At 47.5% G+C, this 20,288-nt stretch overlaps 1 protein-coding gene across 3 annotated transcripts in view; it reads left to right on the forward strand.

Moving 5' to 3' along the window:
• The first annotated feature begins 1,476 nt into the window (after positions 1-1,476).
• LOC115080445 (zinc finger protein 34-like) overlaps positions 1,477-20,288 on the forward strand; it is a 54,314-nt gene continuing 35,502 nt past the window's right edge. Inside the window, exons 1-3 of one of the 3 annotated variants that reach the window (XM_029584610.1) lie at positions 2,421-2,548; positions 7,035-7,058; positions 12,052-12,178. In XM_029584610.1, coding sequence (XP_029440470.1) covers positions 7,035-7,058; positions 12,052-12,178 — 151 coding nt within the window. In that variant the 5' untranslated portion in view covers positions 2,421-2,548. Of the gene's footprint in view, positions 1,644-2,420; positions 2,549-6,995; positions 7,059-12,051; positions 12,179-20,288 lie in introns of those variants that run through there. The other 2 variants (XM_029584612.1, XM_029584611.1) reach the window with 2 other exon arrangements.

The raw sequence follows: 20,288 nt of genomic DNA on the forward strand, positions 1-20,288 counted from the left end.
GTTTAAAACTCATGAATGGGTCGGAACAGTTAAAAGCATGATTATTTACCCTTTCAAATAATACTAAAACAAGGGACGTTCCACGAATCTAACAGCCAGCAGATTTAAAAAAAATAAATCATAGGAAGCACTTTTAGACTCTGCACTATCAAGCTGTGGAATCATTTGCCAGAAGGTAGCAGGGTTCAAAAGAGTTTGAACAAGTTCCTGGAAGAAGAGTCCATAAAACATTAGTCAGGTGGAGTAGAGAAAACTGTTGTTATTCCTGAGAGTAAGTCACATTCCTGGGAAGCTGTAAATTTCTCCAGGAGAGGCAGGGGATTTTGGGGCTCTATATTACATCACTGTGTGGCTCGGCAGGGTAGCCGGATCCACTTATCTGACTAATTGAGCCGGGATATTCAGCAGTGAGGCAGTGCCGCTGAATATACCCAGATAAGTGTGTTAGCTGAATAAGTTATCACGTCCTTCCCGATCCTCCCATTCCCCACCCCTGAGTTATCCTGCTAGAAACTTAGCTAGATACAGCACTTCTGACTAACTGGTGCATGCTGAGCGTAGCCGGATACTCAGCAGGGCCACTTAGCTGGATAAATCAGGCTTATCCGGCTAAGTTTTCTTTTTGAATATTGGGCTCTTCGTTAAAAGATCCTGGTCTCTCTCTTCACTGCTCCAGCCACTCAGGAAGCCTACAGGGAAGAAGAGAAAAATGGGTGACTCCAGAGGGCACGCACTGCAGGCAACATGGGGAGAAACTGGAGGGGCTGCAAACCCCCCACAGCTCAACCTGCAGCTGCAGATCCAGGCCTTCTGATTCAGATGAGGGGAGCGTGAAGGTGCACGAGTCAGGGGACTGTAAATAGCATGCTGGAGGCAGGAGAAGAAGGCCGTTGGCAGTGAGAGAGTGTGGATTAGCAAGGAGGGGGCAGAAGAGAGAAAGTAGCCATGCGTTAGTCCTTTCTCCCCCTCCTGCTACTCAACAGCAACTCCGGGTCCCCATCACTCAAAAGCGCTCAGGTCTGCTAAGTAATAAGAAGCAGATCGACTTTAGGGGACCTGGACTGGCCGAGGCCGAGAGAAGATGCTGAACTGCATGGACCTTGCGCCATTCCTTAGTGGAGTTTATCTTATTAATCCGCCTTTCCCAATAAAAGCAAAGCACCTTAAAATCCATCCTGACACAGTATTTTGTTTTATTTCCGGATTTCACAGCCTTTAATCCTGGGATGTGCACCCCATGTTCAGCAGAGTGGGGTTCGTGCTGCTATGCCCTAGTGCCTGGAGTGCTCTTCATCTGTGCAGAATCACCTGGACAAGGTGGGACCTCCCAACATGCACTGGGGAAAGAAGCAGGGGAACAGGGAGTTTGGGGTCACTCCCATTAGCATCTGCGGCAGGGCTGCAAAGACTCAGAAGAAAAGCAGAAACTTTCTGCCTCCCCAGGACTGAAAATCCCTGCAAGCCCTAGATCTGCAGAGGGGGAGAGGAGGGGCTTTATCCCAGACCCCCAGGAATCAGCCGCACCCCCTCCTCTCCTATTCATCTTTCTCAGCCTCTGAGCAGGGACAGGGAAATCTCCAGCCTGAATCCCTCCCCGCAGCTGCAGAATTCAGAGGGAAATGTCTGCCCTGCTCTCTGATCCGGTAAGAGATTCTTCTCTCTCCCCCTGTATACAGGACACCCGCACTTAAAGGGAAACTTTTCCTGTGCAGCTCCTGCAGCCTCCCCTCCTCACAGCACAGGGCAGAGATCTTTACCTGCAAGGGAAGGTTTGAGTTCTGCTCCCCCCTGAGATCAGCAGACTTTATCTGAGACCCCCAGGAATCAGCCGCACCCCCTCCTCTCCAATTCATCTTTCTCAGCCTCTGAGCAGGAACAGGGAAATCTCCAGCCTGAATCCCTCCTGCAGCTGCAGAATTCAGAGGGAAATGTCTGCCCTGCTCTCTGATCCGGTAAGAGATTCTTCTCTCTCCCCCTGTATACAGGACACCCGCACTTAAAGGGAAACTTTTCCTGTGCAGCTCCTGCAGCCTCCCCTCCTCACAGCACAGGGCAGAGATCTTTACCTGCAAGGGAAGGTTTGAGTTCTGCTCCCCCCTGAGATCAGCAGACTTTATCTGAGACCCCCAGGAATCAGCCGCACCCCCTCCTCTCCAATTCATCTTTCTCAGCCTCTGAGCAGGAACAGGGAAATCTCCAGCCTGAATCCCTCCTGCAGCTGCAGAATTCAGAGGGAAATGTCTGCCCTGCTCTCTGATCCGGTAAGAGATTCTTCTCTCTCCCCCTGTATACAGGACACCCGCACTTAAAGAGAAACTTTTCCCTGTGCAGCTCCTGCAGCCTCCCCTCCTCACAGCACAGGGCAAAGATCTTTACCTACAAGGGAAGGTTTGAGTTCTGCTGCCCCCTGAGATCAGCAGACTTTATCTGAGACCCCCAGGAATCAGCCGCGCCCCCTCCTCTCCTATTCATCTTTCTCAGCCTCTGAGCAGGAACAGGGAAATCTCCAGCCTGAATCCCTCCCCGCAGCTGCAGAATTCAGAGGGAAATGTCTGCCCTGCTATCTGACTGCCTGTTTGTCATTCACAGTGGAAGGAAGCAGGGCGAACCAGCTTTGTGGGCTACCATAGCTCGCTGGATTAAGGAGGTGGTCACAGGAGCCTATGTGAAGGCAGGAAAGCCATTACCTTCTCAGGTTAAAGCTCATTCCACTAGGGCTCAGGTGTTCTCATGGGCGGAAGCTAGACTGCTGTCTCCCGTCGATATCTGCCGAGCGGCGACGTGGTCCTCCTCGCACGCCTTCTGCAGGTTCTATCACCTCGACGTCCAGGCCCGCGAGGACACAGCCTTTGCAAGGGCGGTGTTAACCAGACTGCGGGCAGCCTCTCACCCTGACCGGGAGAGCTTTTGTATCCCATTGGTCCTGAGTCCATCTGGCTACACGCTAGGAAATTGAGAAATTACTCACCTGATAATTTCATTTTCCTTAGTGTAGACAGATGGACTCAGCATCCCGCCCCCAGCTGCCCAAGAACAGTGCCAAGGATCCGCTCATGGAGTGGATATCTAATCCAATAGTTTATGGGTGAGCTTTCATCCAGTCCCTAGGTTAGGGCACCCATATTTTTACTGGGGTTCAGTGTTTGGTTGAGTGTGTGTAATCATATTTTAAATCAAGTGTTTTTCACTAGTAGATCCACAGTGGATTTGAAGAGAATACTGGAGGGCTGAGGTCACTGCAGGGGTGTATTTAGGGTGACGTCAGCTTTGCAACCTGACTGCATCTCCATCTGCTACCAGGGGAGCACATAACCCACTGGTCCTGAGTCTGGCTACACGCTAGGAAAACAGAATTATCAGGTAAGTAATTTCTCCATTTACCAGCGGGGGCTGGAAGAAAAGGGCGAATAACGCTTGCCCCCCAGCACAGAAATCTTCACGAAACTTCAAATATACAAGTTTCCAACCTTTGTCTCCCATCTCTGCTGGCTCCTGGTTTCCCCCCCCCCCCCCCGTTTCCTCTCTGCCTTACTCCTTCCTTTTTCTTTTAAAGCTCATTTCATTTCGGTATCATTTGTTATTTTCCCTCCATGTGTCTATCACTTTCTGTCCACCCGCTGTCTCTCCACAGCTCATCACCTTCTCTCACCTCCTCCTGCCAGTTTTATTAATAAATCTGATTTAAAAAACATGAAAGAATACATATGGGAAAGAAGCCATTTAAATGTGATTAAAACATTTATCAACCTACTTTGCAACAAAATGAAATGACACACCGGAGAGAAATCATTTGCATGTTCTGAATGTACTAAATGCTTAAGTAATGCTTCGGCTCTAAGAAACCATGGAAAAATATGCATGTGAGAAACCATTCAAATGTTCTGAATGTGGTAAATATTTCCATCACAAAAGACTCCTGCAAATGCATGAAATGATACACAGGAGAGAAACCCTTTATTTGTTCTGAATGTGATAAATTCTTCATTCATAAAGGCCAACTTCAAGTACATAAACTGATACACACAGGAGAGAAACCAATTATATGTTCTGAATGCTACAAATGTTTCAGTCAGAAACGTCACCTACAATGCCATGAAATGACTCACAAGGAAGAAAAATATGTCTAGTTGGGAGAGGATAACTGAATAGAAAAAATGGAGTACTGTATGTTTCTCTCACCAGCTCTTGCTGAGTACCTTCAAATGCTGACCCCAATATTTAAAATTTAGAATACATATCAGCTAGATGACTGCTACTACTGAATTATGTACATTAACAAAAATTAATACTGGCTTTCCATTACCCAGGAGAAAAGGTAACACCCTTATCCTAAGCACTAGGGCTAATGATACTTGTAGAGTTCTTGCTAAATCTTCAGTTGAAAAAGATAACATTGGTTCAGCTATAGGTCATGGTGGACCCATTGCAGCAAAAGCTACTTAAAGTAAGAGGATTACCTACATTAAGTGGACTAAAGATTAAAAAGAGAAAATCAACTGCTACTTTTATGCCAAAAATCCTGTTTTGAAAACTGATGGATAGGTAAAGAACCCACCCAAAACTGGAAGAAAGAGCAAAACTATATAAGGAGAAGCTGCAAAAGGCAACTGATGGAAAGTTAAGATTTTTAATTGGAGAAATCATAACATGGAAGTCCCTAAGTGATTACATCTTAAAACAGCTAATAGTTCATGCAGAAATAGAGTGATAGCAAGAGAAGGAGATCCAAAAAGCTCCCCCAGTAGCCAAAGGGACCAATGGAAAGGTGCCAAACAGCCAGAACACTCAGAAGAGGGAATGGAAGAGCTAGCGGTGAAAAATCAGTGCATAAATCATGTTTCTAAGAGACCCCTTTTTCCTGCCTGATTTAAAATGTGACGGATCACATGGTGCTGTGAGAGGGGCGACAGTCTCTCAGGCCCCCATCCATATCTGCTTGAAATCTGTGGATGATCTTCACTTTAGACAAAGGGTGACGACACCAAATATTGAAATTCTCGGAGACAAGCTGGATATGTCCAGTAGGATGAACAGAAAGAGACAAAGAAAAAATGGGAGCCACAAATATGGCAGATGGGCAGTCAGGCCCAGAAGAGGAATCGCTGCCAATAGTGACCTTACCTGTCGGCTCGGGTGAGTGGTTCTCTACTTGTACCTCTTTCACAGTCATCAGAGGGAACTGGGCTGGCTCTGGAGGGTTTGCTCTCTTTACCTTCCTCCTCCTCCTACGCTTCACATATTCTCTGATGCTCTCTTGCTCCTCAATCTATCATCTTGCTATGGTAGATCTTGGGGTTGAAACGAAGGACAGGCGCAGCATAGAAGAATAGGATAAGGTAGGCCAGATTACTTGGTTTGTCTGTCCTTGCAACTAAATCTTGAAGGGGTAGGCCTCAAATTGACTGAGCATATCCCCTCCACTACCTCACATTTTTTAAGATGGTTCATAGCAGTGAAGTTTGTTTATTGTGTGTTTTTGTAATTCACTTTGTTTCCTTTATAAATGCTGCCAATAGGGAAGCTGCTAAAATAGGTTGATGACAAACCTATTTTAGCAGCAACCTTTTTATTTTAACTCCTGTGTGGGCAACACCATTCCCCAGGATGTGGTTATCAGGTGAAAAATGTATTTGATGCATTCTGATTGTGAATAACCCGACATGAAAAAGTGGGGCTACTCCCCCCAGACGTGAGCTCCACAACTGTGCCAAGAGGTCGATCATGCAGCGCCCTGTGGCTCTGCCCTTTGCACCATCTCTCGGACGCAATCTCCGCTGCGGAAATGTGCTCGTCGCTAGGAAGAAGGAGAACTGTGGTGGATGAAAAAGAGATCAGGAATCGGCTGCTTCCTGGCAGCAGCACCTGGAAATCTTCCTGCTCCGTGTGCTGCTCTATGAGTCAAGGCAGGCGACTCCACCGGAAGGCACTGAAGCCTTCGAAAGGCCAGAGGAAGAAAATTGCACCAGGGGAAGGGCAGAATATAGATCTTTTTAAATAGACTGCACCATAATCCAGCCACTTGCATTGATCAGGAAAGGGCATTCTTGTTTGTTTAATTAATGAATTCTCTTGTCTCATCCTGGAGATTGTTTTCAATGTAAACATCTTCTTCTGGGGAGGGTGGAAAGGTGAACCTCTCCCTGGAAGAGAGGAGCCTGAGGGTTATTTATTTATTTATTTGACAGCAAAAAGCTCCCGGCTCTTTCCCCCTACCCCGGGATCTCATTAGCCAGGAGCAAGGGTAATGTTGCTATGGCAACCAGGGGGCCAACCCTTTCCTCCCTTCCCCCCACCTTGCTAAGAAGCATCCGGCCTGTCCAATTTAGGGAGAAAACCAAAGCTGTAGGAACGTTTGGGTCCAATAGAAAGGTATCCCATGCATTTTGGGTTTCGGTTTGCTAACCTTGTAATTCTGTGCTTGGGGGAGGCAGAATAAAATCTTTATAGCGAATAGCAAACCCACCTCCTTTATTCCCAAGGCTTGACTGGGACCGGCACGAAAAAGCAGGGTTAGATAAAAGCTGACACCTCGGCTCTCCATGTCGGATCCACCTTAAGCAGGCAGCGCCCCCCCCCCCCCCCCCCCCAGCCTGATCTCAGCAGAAGAGCTCTGCACATGCTCAGTGAAGCGGGGGCTTTTCTGGTTTTCATTCCCCTCCTCTCTGTGTACAGGGCTGCCAGCAGCAGAGAGAGAAAAATCTGAATGACATGGAAACTTTCTGCCTCCCCCAGCCTGCAACGCACCAGGGCTTCCATCAGGCAAACCAGGTGGTCGCCTAGAGTGCCAACATTTTGGGGAGGGGGGGTGGCAAAGATCCTGCCAGCGCACGGCACAGAGAGGTGCTGTGCCCCAGCCAGAAAGAAGCGCTGTGCGGAGCCGCTGCCACTAAGGGGACTTGGGAAGGAAGGTTCGCCCAGGCCCAGATCTGCCGAGCAGGAGGCATTTTATCCTGGCGTATTCATCTTTCTCAGCATCTAAGCATTAGGAATCTCCAGCCTGAATCCCTCCCCGCAGCTGCAGAATTCAGAGGGAAATGTCTGCCCTGCTCTCTGATCCGGTAAGAGATTCTTCTCTCTCCCCCTGTATACAGGACACCCGCACTTAAAGGGAAACTTTTCCCTGTGCAGCTCCTGCAGCCTCCCCTCCTCACAGCACAGGGCAAAGGTCTTTACAGTCCTGAGATCAGCAAGAGATTAGCAGGGTGGAGGGGGGCGTGCAGACTCTCTCACACAGATGCATGCAGGCTCTCACGGTTTTCATTCTCACACACACTCGCAGACAGGCGCACACAGTCTCTCACACATTCTCACAGTAAAACGCTCTCACGTCCCTAGTAATTATTACTGCATTCCTTGCCCGGGCTGATCGTCAGAGAGGTTACGATGCCGGCTGTGAATATGTCAGAAAGTATCTCCAGCATCGCTGCATGCGGAGTGTCTACAGACGGAGCAAAGAACCAGATTGGCCTATGAATTGTTGATTGGGAAGATAATTGTGTTTGTTTGTAGAATTTATTGTGCATGTTTTTACATGGGATCATGGGAGAATGAAGAATTTTAAAAGAAATACGCACACTCTCTCTCTCACACAGAAACCCATTCTTTCACTCTCTCAGACACACACATCCCCTCGCTCCTGTACACTTTTTCAGTCCCATCCCCAGGCCTGGCTCCAGCACTCTGCTTTCCTGCCTTCAGACACAAATCACCCCTCCCACCACAGAAAATAAAGGTTTCCTGCCTGTTGCTGACTCCCACTCTCCCTCAAGCTTTCATCGGTGGTGGGGGATGGCTCCCAGGCGGATAGTTGCGAGCTTCAGCGGCTACGGTGGAGATGGTGGTGAGTTGGATCCCAGGCCCGGTTTAAACAGGAGGCTCATGGGTAGCCAGAACCTGGCTTCACTGGCCATGGGGGGGGAAGTGGTAATGATGGTGGCAGCGTGCAAACGCAGGGCAGCAGAGGTACAACATGCAGGGAACGACATGCTGACACCTTCCACGTGCAGCAGGAACATCTTCTGTGCCTGCAGCCCAATTCCTGACACCAGGGACTGACTTCTCACTGCAGCCGGACCGCTGCCCCTGCATAGCCCCTTGTGTAGCCCCAGGAGTGTGCATAGCGTGAGTTGAAATACGCTGATGTAAGTGCTGGATTCTACGGTAGTTCATACAGTCTGTCACCCCGACCAGCCCCCAGCATGGGGCCTGGGAAATTTCCCAAGTTGCTCCAGAGGTAAGACCCCCACTGATTACAATGAAGCCGGAGGGAGAGGGGCTGAGGGTGTCCTGTTTGCTGTTCCAGGCATCGGTCACATTCAGGGACGTCGCTGCTTATTTCTGGGAAGTGGAGTGGGACATTCTGGGAGAACGGCAGAAGGAGCTGTACAAGAAGGTCATCGAGGAGATTCACGGCGTCCTCATGTCACGGGGTAAGTCTGTCTTTTCTATCATCTCCCACCCATACACACCCTGCAGGATGGGAGCTGCCATTTAATCAGGGCTGGAAAAATCCCAGGTCCCCTGGTGTTCTGGGTTCAGGCCGCGCTCACACACACAAGGAATAGAGACTGAGGGGCTCTGCCTACCTCCAGGCTAATTCTCAGGAAAGAGGGAGATCCCGAGAGGCTCCTATACCTCGGAGCTTATCCGATACACAAACAAATGTGCACCAGGATCCAGGTAATGATAGTACGTTTATCTGAACACGTGCTACGCAAAGGATAATAACAAAAGATAAATAACAGCAGGCATTAGAGAGCCGAGTGCAAGCAAATAATAGCAATAACTACTACAAAAAGGATTACAGGATAGCAAATCTTCCGTTCCTGCTGAAAGTTGGCTCTGTCTGCGCTCTCAGCTCCGGACGTCTGACGCTGCCTTCCAGGTTTCCTACCTTAGATAGGCAGGAGTGAGTCCCCCTCCCTCTCCCTGCTCTTGTCACAGTTCAGCACATCTGCCTGCTGCTGTTGGTGTTTGTCTCCCAGTTTCTTGCCCGACCTGGACTTAACTGTTCTCATGGGTTCAGCGCATGAGCAGTTTTAGATTTTGGGTATAAACCTCTGCAGAGCCCGTAGAAGCAATAACGACCATGGTTCCCAGAGAGGACGCTCTCATCCGAACGGCATTTGCAGCAGGTGGCGGAGACATCTTCCTCGAGGAGTCAGCACTGGCCCTGCACAGCGGCACCCTGGGGTGCCCTTCCCCAGTGAACAGAGACCCCGCACCGTGGTGTCGTGCGGCCGGGGGAGCCACACGTGCATTGGCCCCCGGAGACCCTCGCTACGCCTCTGGTGGGAAGCCGCACAGTCCCTGTCTCCCTCTCTTTCTGTCCCAGGACTGGGGTTCTCCTTCTCACGTTCTCCTGAGAAGCTGGGACGCCTCCTTTCCTGGAGGGCACGGACACCTGCAGTGCCTCCCCCTAGGAGGGTCCTCCAAGGCTTAATCTTAATCAAGTGGCTGCAAGCACCTCTCCTCACTCAGCTTTGTCAGACAACCCCCCTCTCCCCCCAAAGATGCATACACAGACACTGCTCCATCAGAACAGGACACCCATGAAACATCAACCCCCTTAAGGAGTTCGACAAACTGGAAACGGAATGCTGCTGGTTTTTATTGGCAGGTTATTCCATTGGGAACCCTGATGTGATATTCAGGATTAAGAAGGAAGATGGGAAATATTGCACTCAACCCTGTGAGTGGGAGGGAAAAGAAACCATGAAGGACCCCAGCGAGAGTAAGTAAATGCTCTGCATTTAAAGGCTTAGCGTTTTCAGATCCCAGGAGATGGGGCATTAACAGCAAACGTTTAGAGATGTAAAATCCCTTTCCTAATATAACATTAGCAGGTCCTGGGTGACTCCTTCTAGCCAGGTTTGTTTTCTCATCCCAGGCCTTCCCATCGTAACGTCTGTGTTCTCACTGAGCGTTAAACAAGAGGAAGATCTGCCCTCCACGGAGCCTCCTGAATCAGAGATTCCCCCTCCTGTAACAGGCGAGTATCCGACTCCTCCTGGACACCTTCACTAAGGTCAGCAACTGAAATGGCCACAGGTCTTCATCATAGGGGCAGAGACTTAAAGATCTAAATGTAGCCCCTGGGAGACAGGACAGAGACATTTAAATAGCTCCAAGGAATACATGGCCGGAAGGAAGGGAGGCTGTGGAAGGAGGGTGAAAGAGGGGGGAGCTGCCCATGGAGGTGGCAGAGAGGATTTCTGAGGGAGAGGAAGGGGCTCTGAAGCTGAGTAGGATGGGCCAGGAGGTCTCTCGCTGGATGAATCCAGGGTTACAGGACCAGATCTCCCGGGGACGTCAGAAGCTGCACTGGCAAGGAATTCATTTCAAATCCTAAATATTTGCCGGAGCGACTTGAATGGAAGGTTCTGGTGAGCGTTTTCTGCCTGCTCCTTCTCCTTCTCCTTCTCCTTCTGACAGACGTTATCTGCAAACTTCCAGGCCATCTTTCTCCTGCTTTGATCCTAAAGTCCGGAATTCGATTCCCAGGGAAATAAGGTTGGGGAGCGTCTGTCTTGCTGTCAGAAAGGTGTCCAGAGCCTGGTCCTGTAGCTCCCTACGTGTCTCTGCGCTAGAGACAAATGTTACTGCGTATTTACTGCTCCTTTCTCTTTGATTGCTGCTTGGTTTGCCGGGTTTCTAAGTTTTGTTTTATTCCTCTGTTGTGAATTATCTGTTTGTCTAGTTTCAGAGTTGTATGTGTGTCGTGCTTTTAATTCTGGTTCCTGCTGTTTTATTCTTGCACGCTGCCTGGAGTCTTCCAGAATTAGGAGACTGACAAATAGAATCAAAGAAATAAAAATACATTTTCCCATTTTTCTAACAGGCACTCGGGGTTACCCCACAGCTGAGATCCTGAGAATGGAAGAGCCTCAGGTCAGTGAGCAGCTGGAGGGAGGAGCGGTGAGCCAAATATTCCTTTGTCATGAAACACATCCTGCAGTTTAATTTGACTAAATGTAGACATCTTAGGTGCTCACAACTGGAAATCAGCACTGAGTGCCTAACATCATTTCCCTGCCCTGGTTCTGCCCTCATCCCCACCTGCTTTTAAATTTCCGAAATTTAGGGACAAATAGACTGTCAAATATTACTTTCAAGGTCTAGATGCCTCTGTCTTTTGAATATTAGAGTAATTATGTTTAGAAAAGTTACCACAAACATCATTTTCTCACTGCAAGAGTACTCAGAATTATACTTTGTTCATTGGCATTGCAACCATTCCAGAACTAAGAAGAGAGGGGTGCTGTTTGCTGTTCATCATCAGAAATACCTTCATGTAATATATTGATTATTTTAAACAATTTCCTGGAAAGGTTCCTGGAGGAAAAGTCCATTAACCATTATTAAGGAGGAGTTGCAGAAATCCCCTGCTTATTCTTGGTATAAGCAGCCGAGAATCTCTCTATCCCTTGGGATCCTGCCAGGTTCTTATGGCCTGGCTTGGCCACTGTTGGAAACAGGATACAGGGCTTGATGGACCCTCGGTCTGACCAAGTATGTCAAGTCCTATGTTCTTTTGTTCTTCTTTAAAGCAGTATTAAAACTCACCTCTCTCTAACGCACACTGTACACATTCTCACACAAATGTACACTCACACATACCCACTCAAGCATGCACACGCACAAGTGTAAATGCTCTCAGACACACACACTCCCTCACAAACACCACTCTCTCCCCAGGCCCCACCTATCATTCTCCACGTTCCTGCTTTCAAAACACTAACTTAGCAGCATCTCTCCCTCCTACTTGTTCATCTGCTGCTGCTGCTGCCTCCTCTGTTGCTCAAGCTGCACAAACTATGCCTCCAGCTCACATGTGCTGATAGCTCCTCCTTACTACTGAATCGCTGCTCCCGAGATTTCCAGGGCTTCTCTGGAGAGCAGGCAATCTGTACGAAACTCTGGAGAGTTGAGAGAATAGAGCTGTCTTCATGCGAATCTCTCTGCGAGAGAACATATAATGAAGTTTATTGCCCGCACGTTATAATGAAGCAGGAGGGAGAGGGGCTGAGGGGGTCCTGTTTGCTGTTCCAGGCATCGGTCACGTTCAGGGACGTCGCTGCTTATTTCTGGGAAGTGGAGTGGGACATTCTGGGAGAACGGCAGAAGGAGCTGTACAAGAAGGTCATCGAGGAGATTCACGGCGTCCTCATGTCACGGGGTAAATCTGCCTTTTCTGTTGTCTATTGCCCGCAGACACATTGCAGGATGGGAGCTGCCATTTTAAATGAGCTGGGAAAATCCCGGGTATTGAGTCCTATGGGCACCTAAAATTCAGGACCTGGCTCCTGATCTCATTCCAAGCCCAACAGGAGCTGCTGTGACTCCCAGGGCCCGGTGAGAGACTCCACTGCTGCAGACCTGGCATGAGATGCTGCTCTGGGTTGTAAGAGAAGACTTTAATGTGAAACTAGAGACTGGAATCTGTCTCTTTTCTCTACACAAAATGCTGGCACAGGGGAACAGGAAGGAGGATTTACCTCTCTGATTCCCACTTTAGAAATGCAAGTTCTGATAAGTTAGCTCTGCACTCGATAGCTCTTCAATGTGTGTCCCCTCCAGAGGGAAACCCGCTGTCACAGCTCTAACATCCCCTGTCTCCCCATCACCGGCCTCTAGTTAGAGTAACATTTCTATCTCCAGACGTGGGTTTTCCTTCTCAAATGTCCTAACCAGAAGCTGGGTCTCCTCCTCTCCAGGAGGGCACAGGCTGGCTGAGAGGATTGGCTCCTGCAGTGCCTGCACCTAGGAGGAATCCTCCAAGGTTTAATCTTACTCAAGTGGCATCCTACGACTCTCTCTTCTCACCAACCCTTCTCAAACAAATATACACACAAAGATGGATAAATACACAGCACACACAGGCCTCTTCATGTACCATCACAGTGCTCCATCAGAACAGGAAACCGATGAAATCCCTCCCCATCCCACCACAGGGGTTCTACAAGCACAAATATAGAGCTTAATGTTCAGTGGCCTGCATAAGATCGTATAAGAAAAAGAAAAAGCCCGCTTTGAAACTTCCCTGGTGTATTGGGAGGTAGTGAGAGTGTGTGTGAGTGAGAGAGAGAGAGAGTGAGAGTGAGTGAGAGTGTGTGTGAGTGAGAGAGAGAGAGAGTGAGTGAGAGTGTGTGTGAGTGAGAGAGAGAGAGAGTGAGTGTGAGTGTGTGAGAGAGAGAGAGAGTGAGTGTGAGTGTGTGTGAGTGAGAGAGAGAGAGAGAGTGAGTGTGTGTGTGAGTGAGAGAGAGAGAGAGTGAGTGTGAGTGTGTGAGAGAGAGAGAGAGTGAGTGTGAGTGTGTGTGAGTGAGAGAGAGAGAGAGAGTGAGTGTGAGTGTGAGTGAGAGAGAGAGAGAGTTCCCGAAGCCAGCTACCAAGTCCCAGAAAACCTCAAGAGCCAGCACCTCAGGGCGAGGTGGGACAACAAAGGCCCCATCGCTTCGACCACAGGTTCCCGGGAGAAACTTGGCAGGGCAGGTCCCACTGTCGGTCCCAAACTCCCGATCCAGTCCGCAGGTGCCCCCTCCACCGCTTACGCGCTGCGGGAACCCCCTCCTGAGGGTCTCGATGCGCTGGAGATCTGGGCCGAGGGACGCCTCCTCTGCAGGCCACCACGGGGCACAGCAGAATCCTGGGTGAAGACATGAAGTGCACGATAGTTTGCTGTCCAGATGGGGGAAGGGGGTTTGGAGGGGAAAACCCTCATCTTCCCCTATGCTTGGAAAAGAAAGGGGACAACAGCACTGCACAGCCTCACGATGCCCCCTGTGCAAAATCTTACGTGCCCAAGCCTCGAAAGGGACCTTTATACACACTCAACAGGGCTTCAGGAAGCTCCTTAAAATGCAGTGTTTCTCTTTTTATTGGCAGGTTATTCAATTCTGAACCCTGATGTAATATTCAGGATTAAGAAGGAAGATGAGAAATATTTCCCTCAACCCTGTGAGTGGGAGGGAAAAGAAACCATGAAGGACCCCAGCGAGAGTAAGTAAATGCTCTGCATTTAAAGGCTTAGCGTTTTCAGATCCCAGGAGATGGGGCATTAACAGCAAACGTTTAGAGATGTAAAATCTCGTTCCTAATATAACATTAGCAGGTCCTGGGTGACTCCTTCTAGCCAGGTTTGTTTTCTCATCCCAGGCCTTCCCATCGTAACGTCTGTGTTCTCACTGAGCGTTAAACAAGAGGAAGATCTGCCCTCCACGGAGCCTCCTGAATCAGAGATTCCCCCTCCTGTAACAGGCGAGTATCAGATTCCTCCTGGGCGTCTTTTCTAAGGTCAGCCGGAGCCCTTTTGTATTTGGGCACCGGCGGGGTGAGAATCCATAACCCAGCTCTCGCTGGCAGGGTCTTATTTCCCTGCTTCAGATGGATTAAACTGCCTGGTATGGGGATCCCAGGGAGGGCCAAGCCCCTTCATCCTGCACTGTCACGCGGTCGAGACCTCTGTTGGCGCCAGGATTTGTGGGTGTGGAGGGGGCCTCTGCATTTTTTGAGAAGGGGGAGCATGCCCAATGAGGGCAGCGTGGCTTCATTTAGCCCTGGAGGTGTAGTTAAGGTTTTGCTTTGCTGGGTTAATGGAAATCACAACATATAATACTATTTACTGTAACACCTTGTAACACTGAGCTGTTACAGCTGGATGAAAAATTCTTTTATAAAATAAAACCTTCTTTGGCAGAATGGCGTAGCAGTATGCCCACCAGATCTGTTTGCCAAATCTTGAAGAATGCCCATTTTAATGTTACATGATCAGGATTGCTATTGACGATCAGCACAGTGGCACCCTCTCAACTCTGCACTGGTGGCAGTGACCATGTTCTGATCTCATGCTCTGAGGTGACTCTTCTAAACCTATTGGGGTGCATGGTCAGTGGGGTGAGTTTCCTGGGTAGAGGCGACTGCCCCGAGTGCCATGAGATGAGACACCTCGAGCGTCATTGCTGCTTAGAGAAACTACACACAGCTCAGCACCGCCTCCCTTTGCCCGATGCTTTTGCTTCACATCCCAGCCAGGTCAGAGAGAAGAAGGGCAAGGTCACAAAAGCAGCGATGGCCACGGCGGCGAGAAGAAGAGAGGGGAAGAGACTAGCCCAGGCACCGGCAAGAAAAAGAGAGTTCACATCAGCAGCAGGAAGCAGAGGAGAAGGAAGGACATCGGCTGTGGTTACTCCACAATAAGTTCAGCAGTGTGCAAACATTCTGGGAGGGGAGGGAGAAGTGTTGGGAGCCTCCCATGCAGCGCTTGCTGGGAACAGCAGAATTGGGCCATCCTCTCCTCCTGCCTGCCTGCTGCTGCTGCTGCTCGTTCATTCCTGGCTTCATAAAGATGGGTCTGGCCTTGCTCACTGTTCTTATAAACTAAAGAATGCCTCTTGGGAGGGAGGGGGTGGCGGTGCTGCCAGAACCGGGCAGAAGCTGGAGTTCTGGCGTCGGGACCCGTAATCATACGTAAGGTACGCACAAAGCACGTTTTCTGTGCATAAACAGGATTTCTGTGTACAACGTCTGTTTTGTGCCATGTGAGAAACTCGCCTGCTCCGGCTAAGTGATCAGCGCCCATTTTCACTCGGGTCTGTGCGCACCTGCTCCAGCACTCCCGCTGCATTAGCATAACATTAGCTTACTGCATTTGGAATTAAAACGGTTTTTAAGAAACTGGGGCCTGAATTTCAGCACACAGTTTTTTTTTTTTTTTTAAATTTTTTATTTCTCAAGTTTTCAAAAAATATACAATAGATCATTGTATCGGAAAATACAGAAAATATATAATTAATAGTGGGCCTTTCCTGCCCTTAACATCAGAAACAAAATCAAAATTTCTTATTAACAAATATCGTTTTCTTATTACATAGGAAATTTTGAGGGGGGGGAAAGGAAACTAATTTACGAGGAGTAATCAAAAGAAACAATTACAAATTACTAGCCCTGTAACTACCGCCTTTACACATCGACCTCATTACAACTCCTCAGGTGGTCTCCTACCAGATAAGAAATCCTTCAGCTGGACTGGTAAAAAGAAAATATATGTATTACTGGCCAGTTGTATTATGCATTTGCAGGGGTAGCGTAATTTAAAACTACCCCCAGCTGCTATGGTCTCAGATCTCATAAGTAGAAATTCTTTTCTACGCTGCTGCGTAGATTTGGCTAAGTCGGGATATACCCGAACAAGGCCTCCACAAAAGGAAACATTTATATTTTTAAAATAATTCCTCATTATCAAAGATACAGCTGTTTCTTCAAAAAAGGTCACAAAGAGCACCGCACGGTCAATAATTTCAACATTTGAGTTTTCTAAGTAATCAGTCAGATTATGAAATTCCGACTCTTGATGGGGAAAAGTTATCGGCGTGCTGCTTCTCTTAGGAAGGAAAAAAAAAGCTTTTTAGTTGCTGGTATCTCACTCTGAGGAATCTTCAAAACCTCCATTGCAAATTTTTTAAAGGTTAATAAGGGTATTTCCCCTGCAATTATAGGAAAATTCAACAGTCTCAAATTTAAGTGTCTCATATAATTCTCAATTGATTCGATTCTTCTCAAAGATGAAATCCTTTCTGAGACCATTGTCACATTAATAGACTGGAGGTTTTTTATATCGTCATTAATTTTCTTTATAGAATTATCTTGCTCCAAAAATTTTTGCTTAGTGTCCTGTTCGAGTACACCAACCTTAACCGCAATCTCGTCCAGTTTCAAGGTCTGGTTATCTAGTTTGGTAGACATTTTCACCATTAGTTCCCAGATGTTATCCAGGGTGATAACCGCCGGTTTGTTAAATTGCTGGGAGAGGGTTCTTACCCCGGTTCTATCGGGACCGCTCGCTTCTCCCGTTGTTCTGGGTCCTTCAGCGGCCTCCTCCACTCCTCTACTCAATTCCTCGGTCCCGCGAAGTTCCAGGGTTTCTCCTGCCTCTCCAGCCGTTCGGTCGGCGTCTGAACCACCCAGCTGAGCATGCCCGATGACCTCATCAGTCTGCAACTCAGCTCCTCTGCCGACGGGCGGGGGCAAGGCTCTAACCGGCGTCCTGAGGTCTGGAGGGCTCAAAGATATCTCCCCTGGTGAGTACGGCTCTCCTCCTGCCTGCTCTCCAACGGGGACTGCAGCCCTCAATTGCGGCGTTTGGAGGGAGAATTCGGTTATTAATCGCTGACCGGCAGCATTATCAGGGTCGGGTGGGAAGACCCGAATCCTGCCTTTCCGTTTGTGCGGCATCAAACTTGAGGAAATAGCGTTATTAACTTAATTTAAATCGTGGGTCCGGAGCGATACGAATTCACTCCCTCTCAGGGCGCCATCTTGGATTCCCCCGCAGCACACAGTTTTAACTGCAGGTTATTACATCGGGCCCCCTGTTTTGGTCCAACCTGACTTAACCCAAATACATTTTTAGTCAGGTTGCACTCAGTAACGGTGCTACTCTTCCCCCAGACGTTCCTCAGGCAGTGGGGGGAAATGTTTAATTAAAGAATGTGTCCCTAAAGCTTGGAGAAGAGACGGCTGAGGGGGGATATGATAGAGGTGTTTAAGATCATGAGAGGTCTAGAATGAGTAGATGTGACTCTGTTATTTACACTTTCGAATAATAGAAGGACCAGGGGGCATTCCATGAAGTTAGCAAGTAGCACATTTAAGACTAATCAGAGAAAGTTCTTTTTCACTCAACGCACAAATAAGCTCAGGAATTTGTTGCCAGAGGATGTGGTTAGTGCAGTTAGTGTAGCTGGGTTCAAAAAAGGTTTGGATAAGTTCTTGGAGGAGAAGTCCATTACCTGCTATTAATCAAGTTTACTTAGGGAATAGCCACTGCTATTAATTGCATCAGTAGCATGGGATCTTTAGTGTTTGGGTAATTGCCAGGTTCTTGTGGCCTGGTTTGGCCTCTGGTGAAAACAGGACGCTGGGCTTGATGGACCCTTGGTCTGACCCAGCATGGCAATTTCTTATGTTCTTTTAAAGTATGATTTTTGCTCATAAGAACTGAAAAGTTACCCTGATAAACCTCTCAGTGTAACCATCTTTCCCCATCACAGGCTTCTCCAATATCAAACTGGACCTTTTAATCCGATTTAAGCAAGAGGGCATCAAGACTGAGCCCCAGGAATGTGAGGAAGGAGGAGACCTGGCGATCCCAGGCGCACGTGAGGAGCTGCATGGAGCAGGTGAGGTAGCTTGGAGTAAAGCTGGTGATGGCTGCTCCTAACATTTCACAGGAGAAAGACGCCTCCTATGGAGGCTCCTGACTTCTAACCCTTAGTGTGTGGATAATTGGGTTGTTCTATTTCCATTATTTCTGCTTTTCTCCTTTCATTTTCAGATCTCTTTCTTTGTGCCTTTCATTCCTTTCCTTTTCTCTCCATCCACTTTACTGCAGCCCATTACTTATCCGTTCGATAGCGCTACTCGATGTATGCAGCGCTGTGCAAAAGCACATAAGAGAGAGGCTCTTCTCAGTAGAGTTCTCAGTCGAATCAAGATAAACGTACAAGACAAAAGAGAGTTGGGGAATTTCATGTATTAAGAAAATGGTTACAATTAGTAAGGCTGTAAGGGGGATATAATCAGGGGTTCAGATTTAAATGCAGCCTCAAAAAAGCAGGTTTTTAGACTGGATTTGAATATCCCAAGAGAAAAGAGCGTGACGCACCAACTCAGGAAGACTTTCCACACAGCACGGTGGAAAGCAGGGAGCAGGGCATACATAGAAGTGACTTGCCTAGAGTTCATGTGGAGGAGAGGGAGCGAGGAGCTGAAGAGTGAACCGCATATGTAAATGTATAGTGAGTCAATGGAGTTAAGAGTGGGGGTATGGGTGTAGCAATTTTGTGAAGGATAAGTCATGCAGCTGTCGCAGCAGATTTAAATTTGTCGTTGGAGGTGGAAGATAGGATTACATAGACTTCACAGTCCCCCCCAGGCTAAGAAAAAGAGGACAGCTGCAATGTGGCTATTGCTGGATGTTATGAAATCATGGTCCCAACGTCTCAGTATAGTGGCAGATGAACTAAAGCAAGAAAACTGTCCACAGCTCAGTTTGCAGAACAAAGACAGTCTTGGTTGACCCCTTACAATGCCCAGAAGATACTCTTCTGGGTGTGGTGACTCACTGTGCATTGTAGGGAGTCATCAACCAAGAACTACTGAATCAGAGCAAAATAAGGTGCAGAGGTGCCTCTGTGAGACACACACACACCTAGCTGACCTTCTTGTTCAGATAAAATAAAATTCCATTTCAGACTTAAGTTAAGCCATAGCATAGAGTGCTTATTGCTGACATTTATTTTGCTGCATTATCTGTATTTGGATGGTTTCAAATCTGTATATTTTTCCTAGTTATATAGGATTTTAAGAATCCTTGCTAGTTTTTGTTAAAAAAAAAAAAGGGGGGGTGGGAGGGGAGCTAGTATTTTCTGGGTAAGCTGTAGAGGAAGATGAGATGCACAGAACCAGCAGGATGAGATCACACTTGGTCTGTTTCCCTGTGTTAATGTGTCATTGCCCATCTGTGCCTGTCTACAAGCAATACCACTTTCTGTTATATGCTATATGGATCCTTAGTCAAGCAAATTCCTTTAAATACATGGAGATATTTCTTCATATATGTCTTTTTCCATAGCTGTAAAATTAATGATCACACTCATTTTTATCCAGCAGATAATGGATTCAATTTGAAATACTGCTTGCATGAAATGAATCACATGGAAGAGAGGGCATTTAAGTGTTCTGAATGTGAAAAAAGCTTCAAGTATAAATCTGGCCTAAGAATACATGAAAGAATCCACACAGGTGCAAAACAAACCCATTTGAAAAAAGTACCCCAAGTTAATCCATTTACATGTTCTGGATATGCTAAAAGTTTCACATGTAAATCTAAACTAAGAAGACATGAAAGAATCCAAGCTACAACACAAACCCATTTGGAAACAATAATCCAGGAAAAGCCATGTAAATGTTCTGTATGTGATAAAAGCTTCAAGAGTAAATCTAAACTAAGACTACATGGAAGAATCCATACAGGGGAGACAATATTTCAATGCTCTACATGTGATAAAAGCTTCAAGTATAAATCTAAATTAAGAATACATGAAAGAATCCACATTGAAGTAAAACAATACGACTGTTCAGAATGTGATAAATGCTTCAGGTATCAAGCTGAACTAAGTAGACATCAAAGAATGCACATGGGGAAGAAATTATTTAAATGTTATGCATGTGATAAAAGCTTCAGGTATAAATCTTTCCTAAGAATACATGAAAAAGTCCACACTGGGGAG

This window comes from Rhinatrema bivittatum, chromosome 19 (assembly GCF_901001135.1).
Source record: "Rhinatrema bivittatum chromosome 19, aRhiBiv1.1, whole genome shotgun sequence".
In the NCBI taxonomy this organism is placed as follows: Eukaryota; Metazoa; Chordata; class Amphibia; order Gymnophiona; family Rhinatrematidae; genus Rhinatrema; species Rhinatrema bivittatum.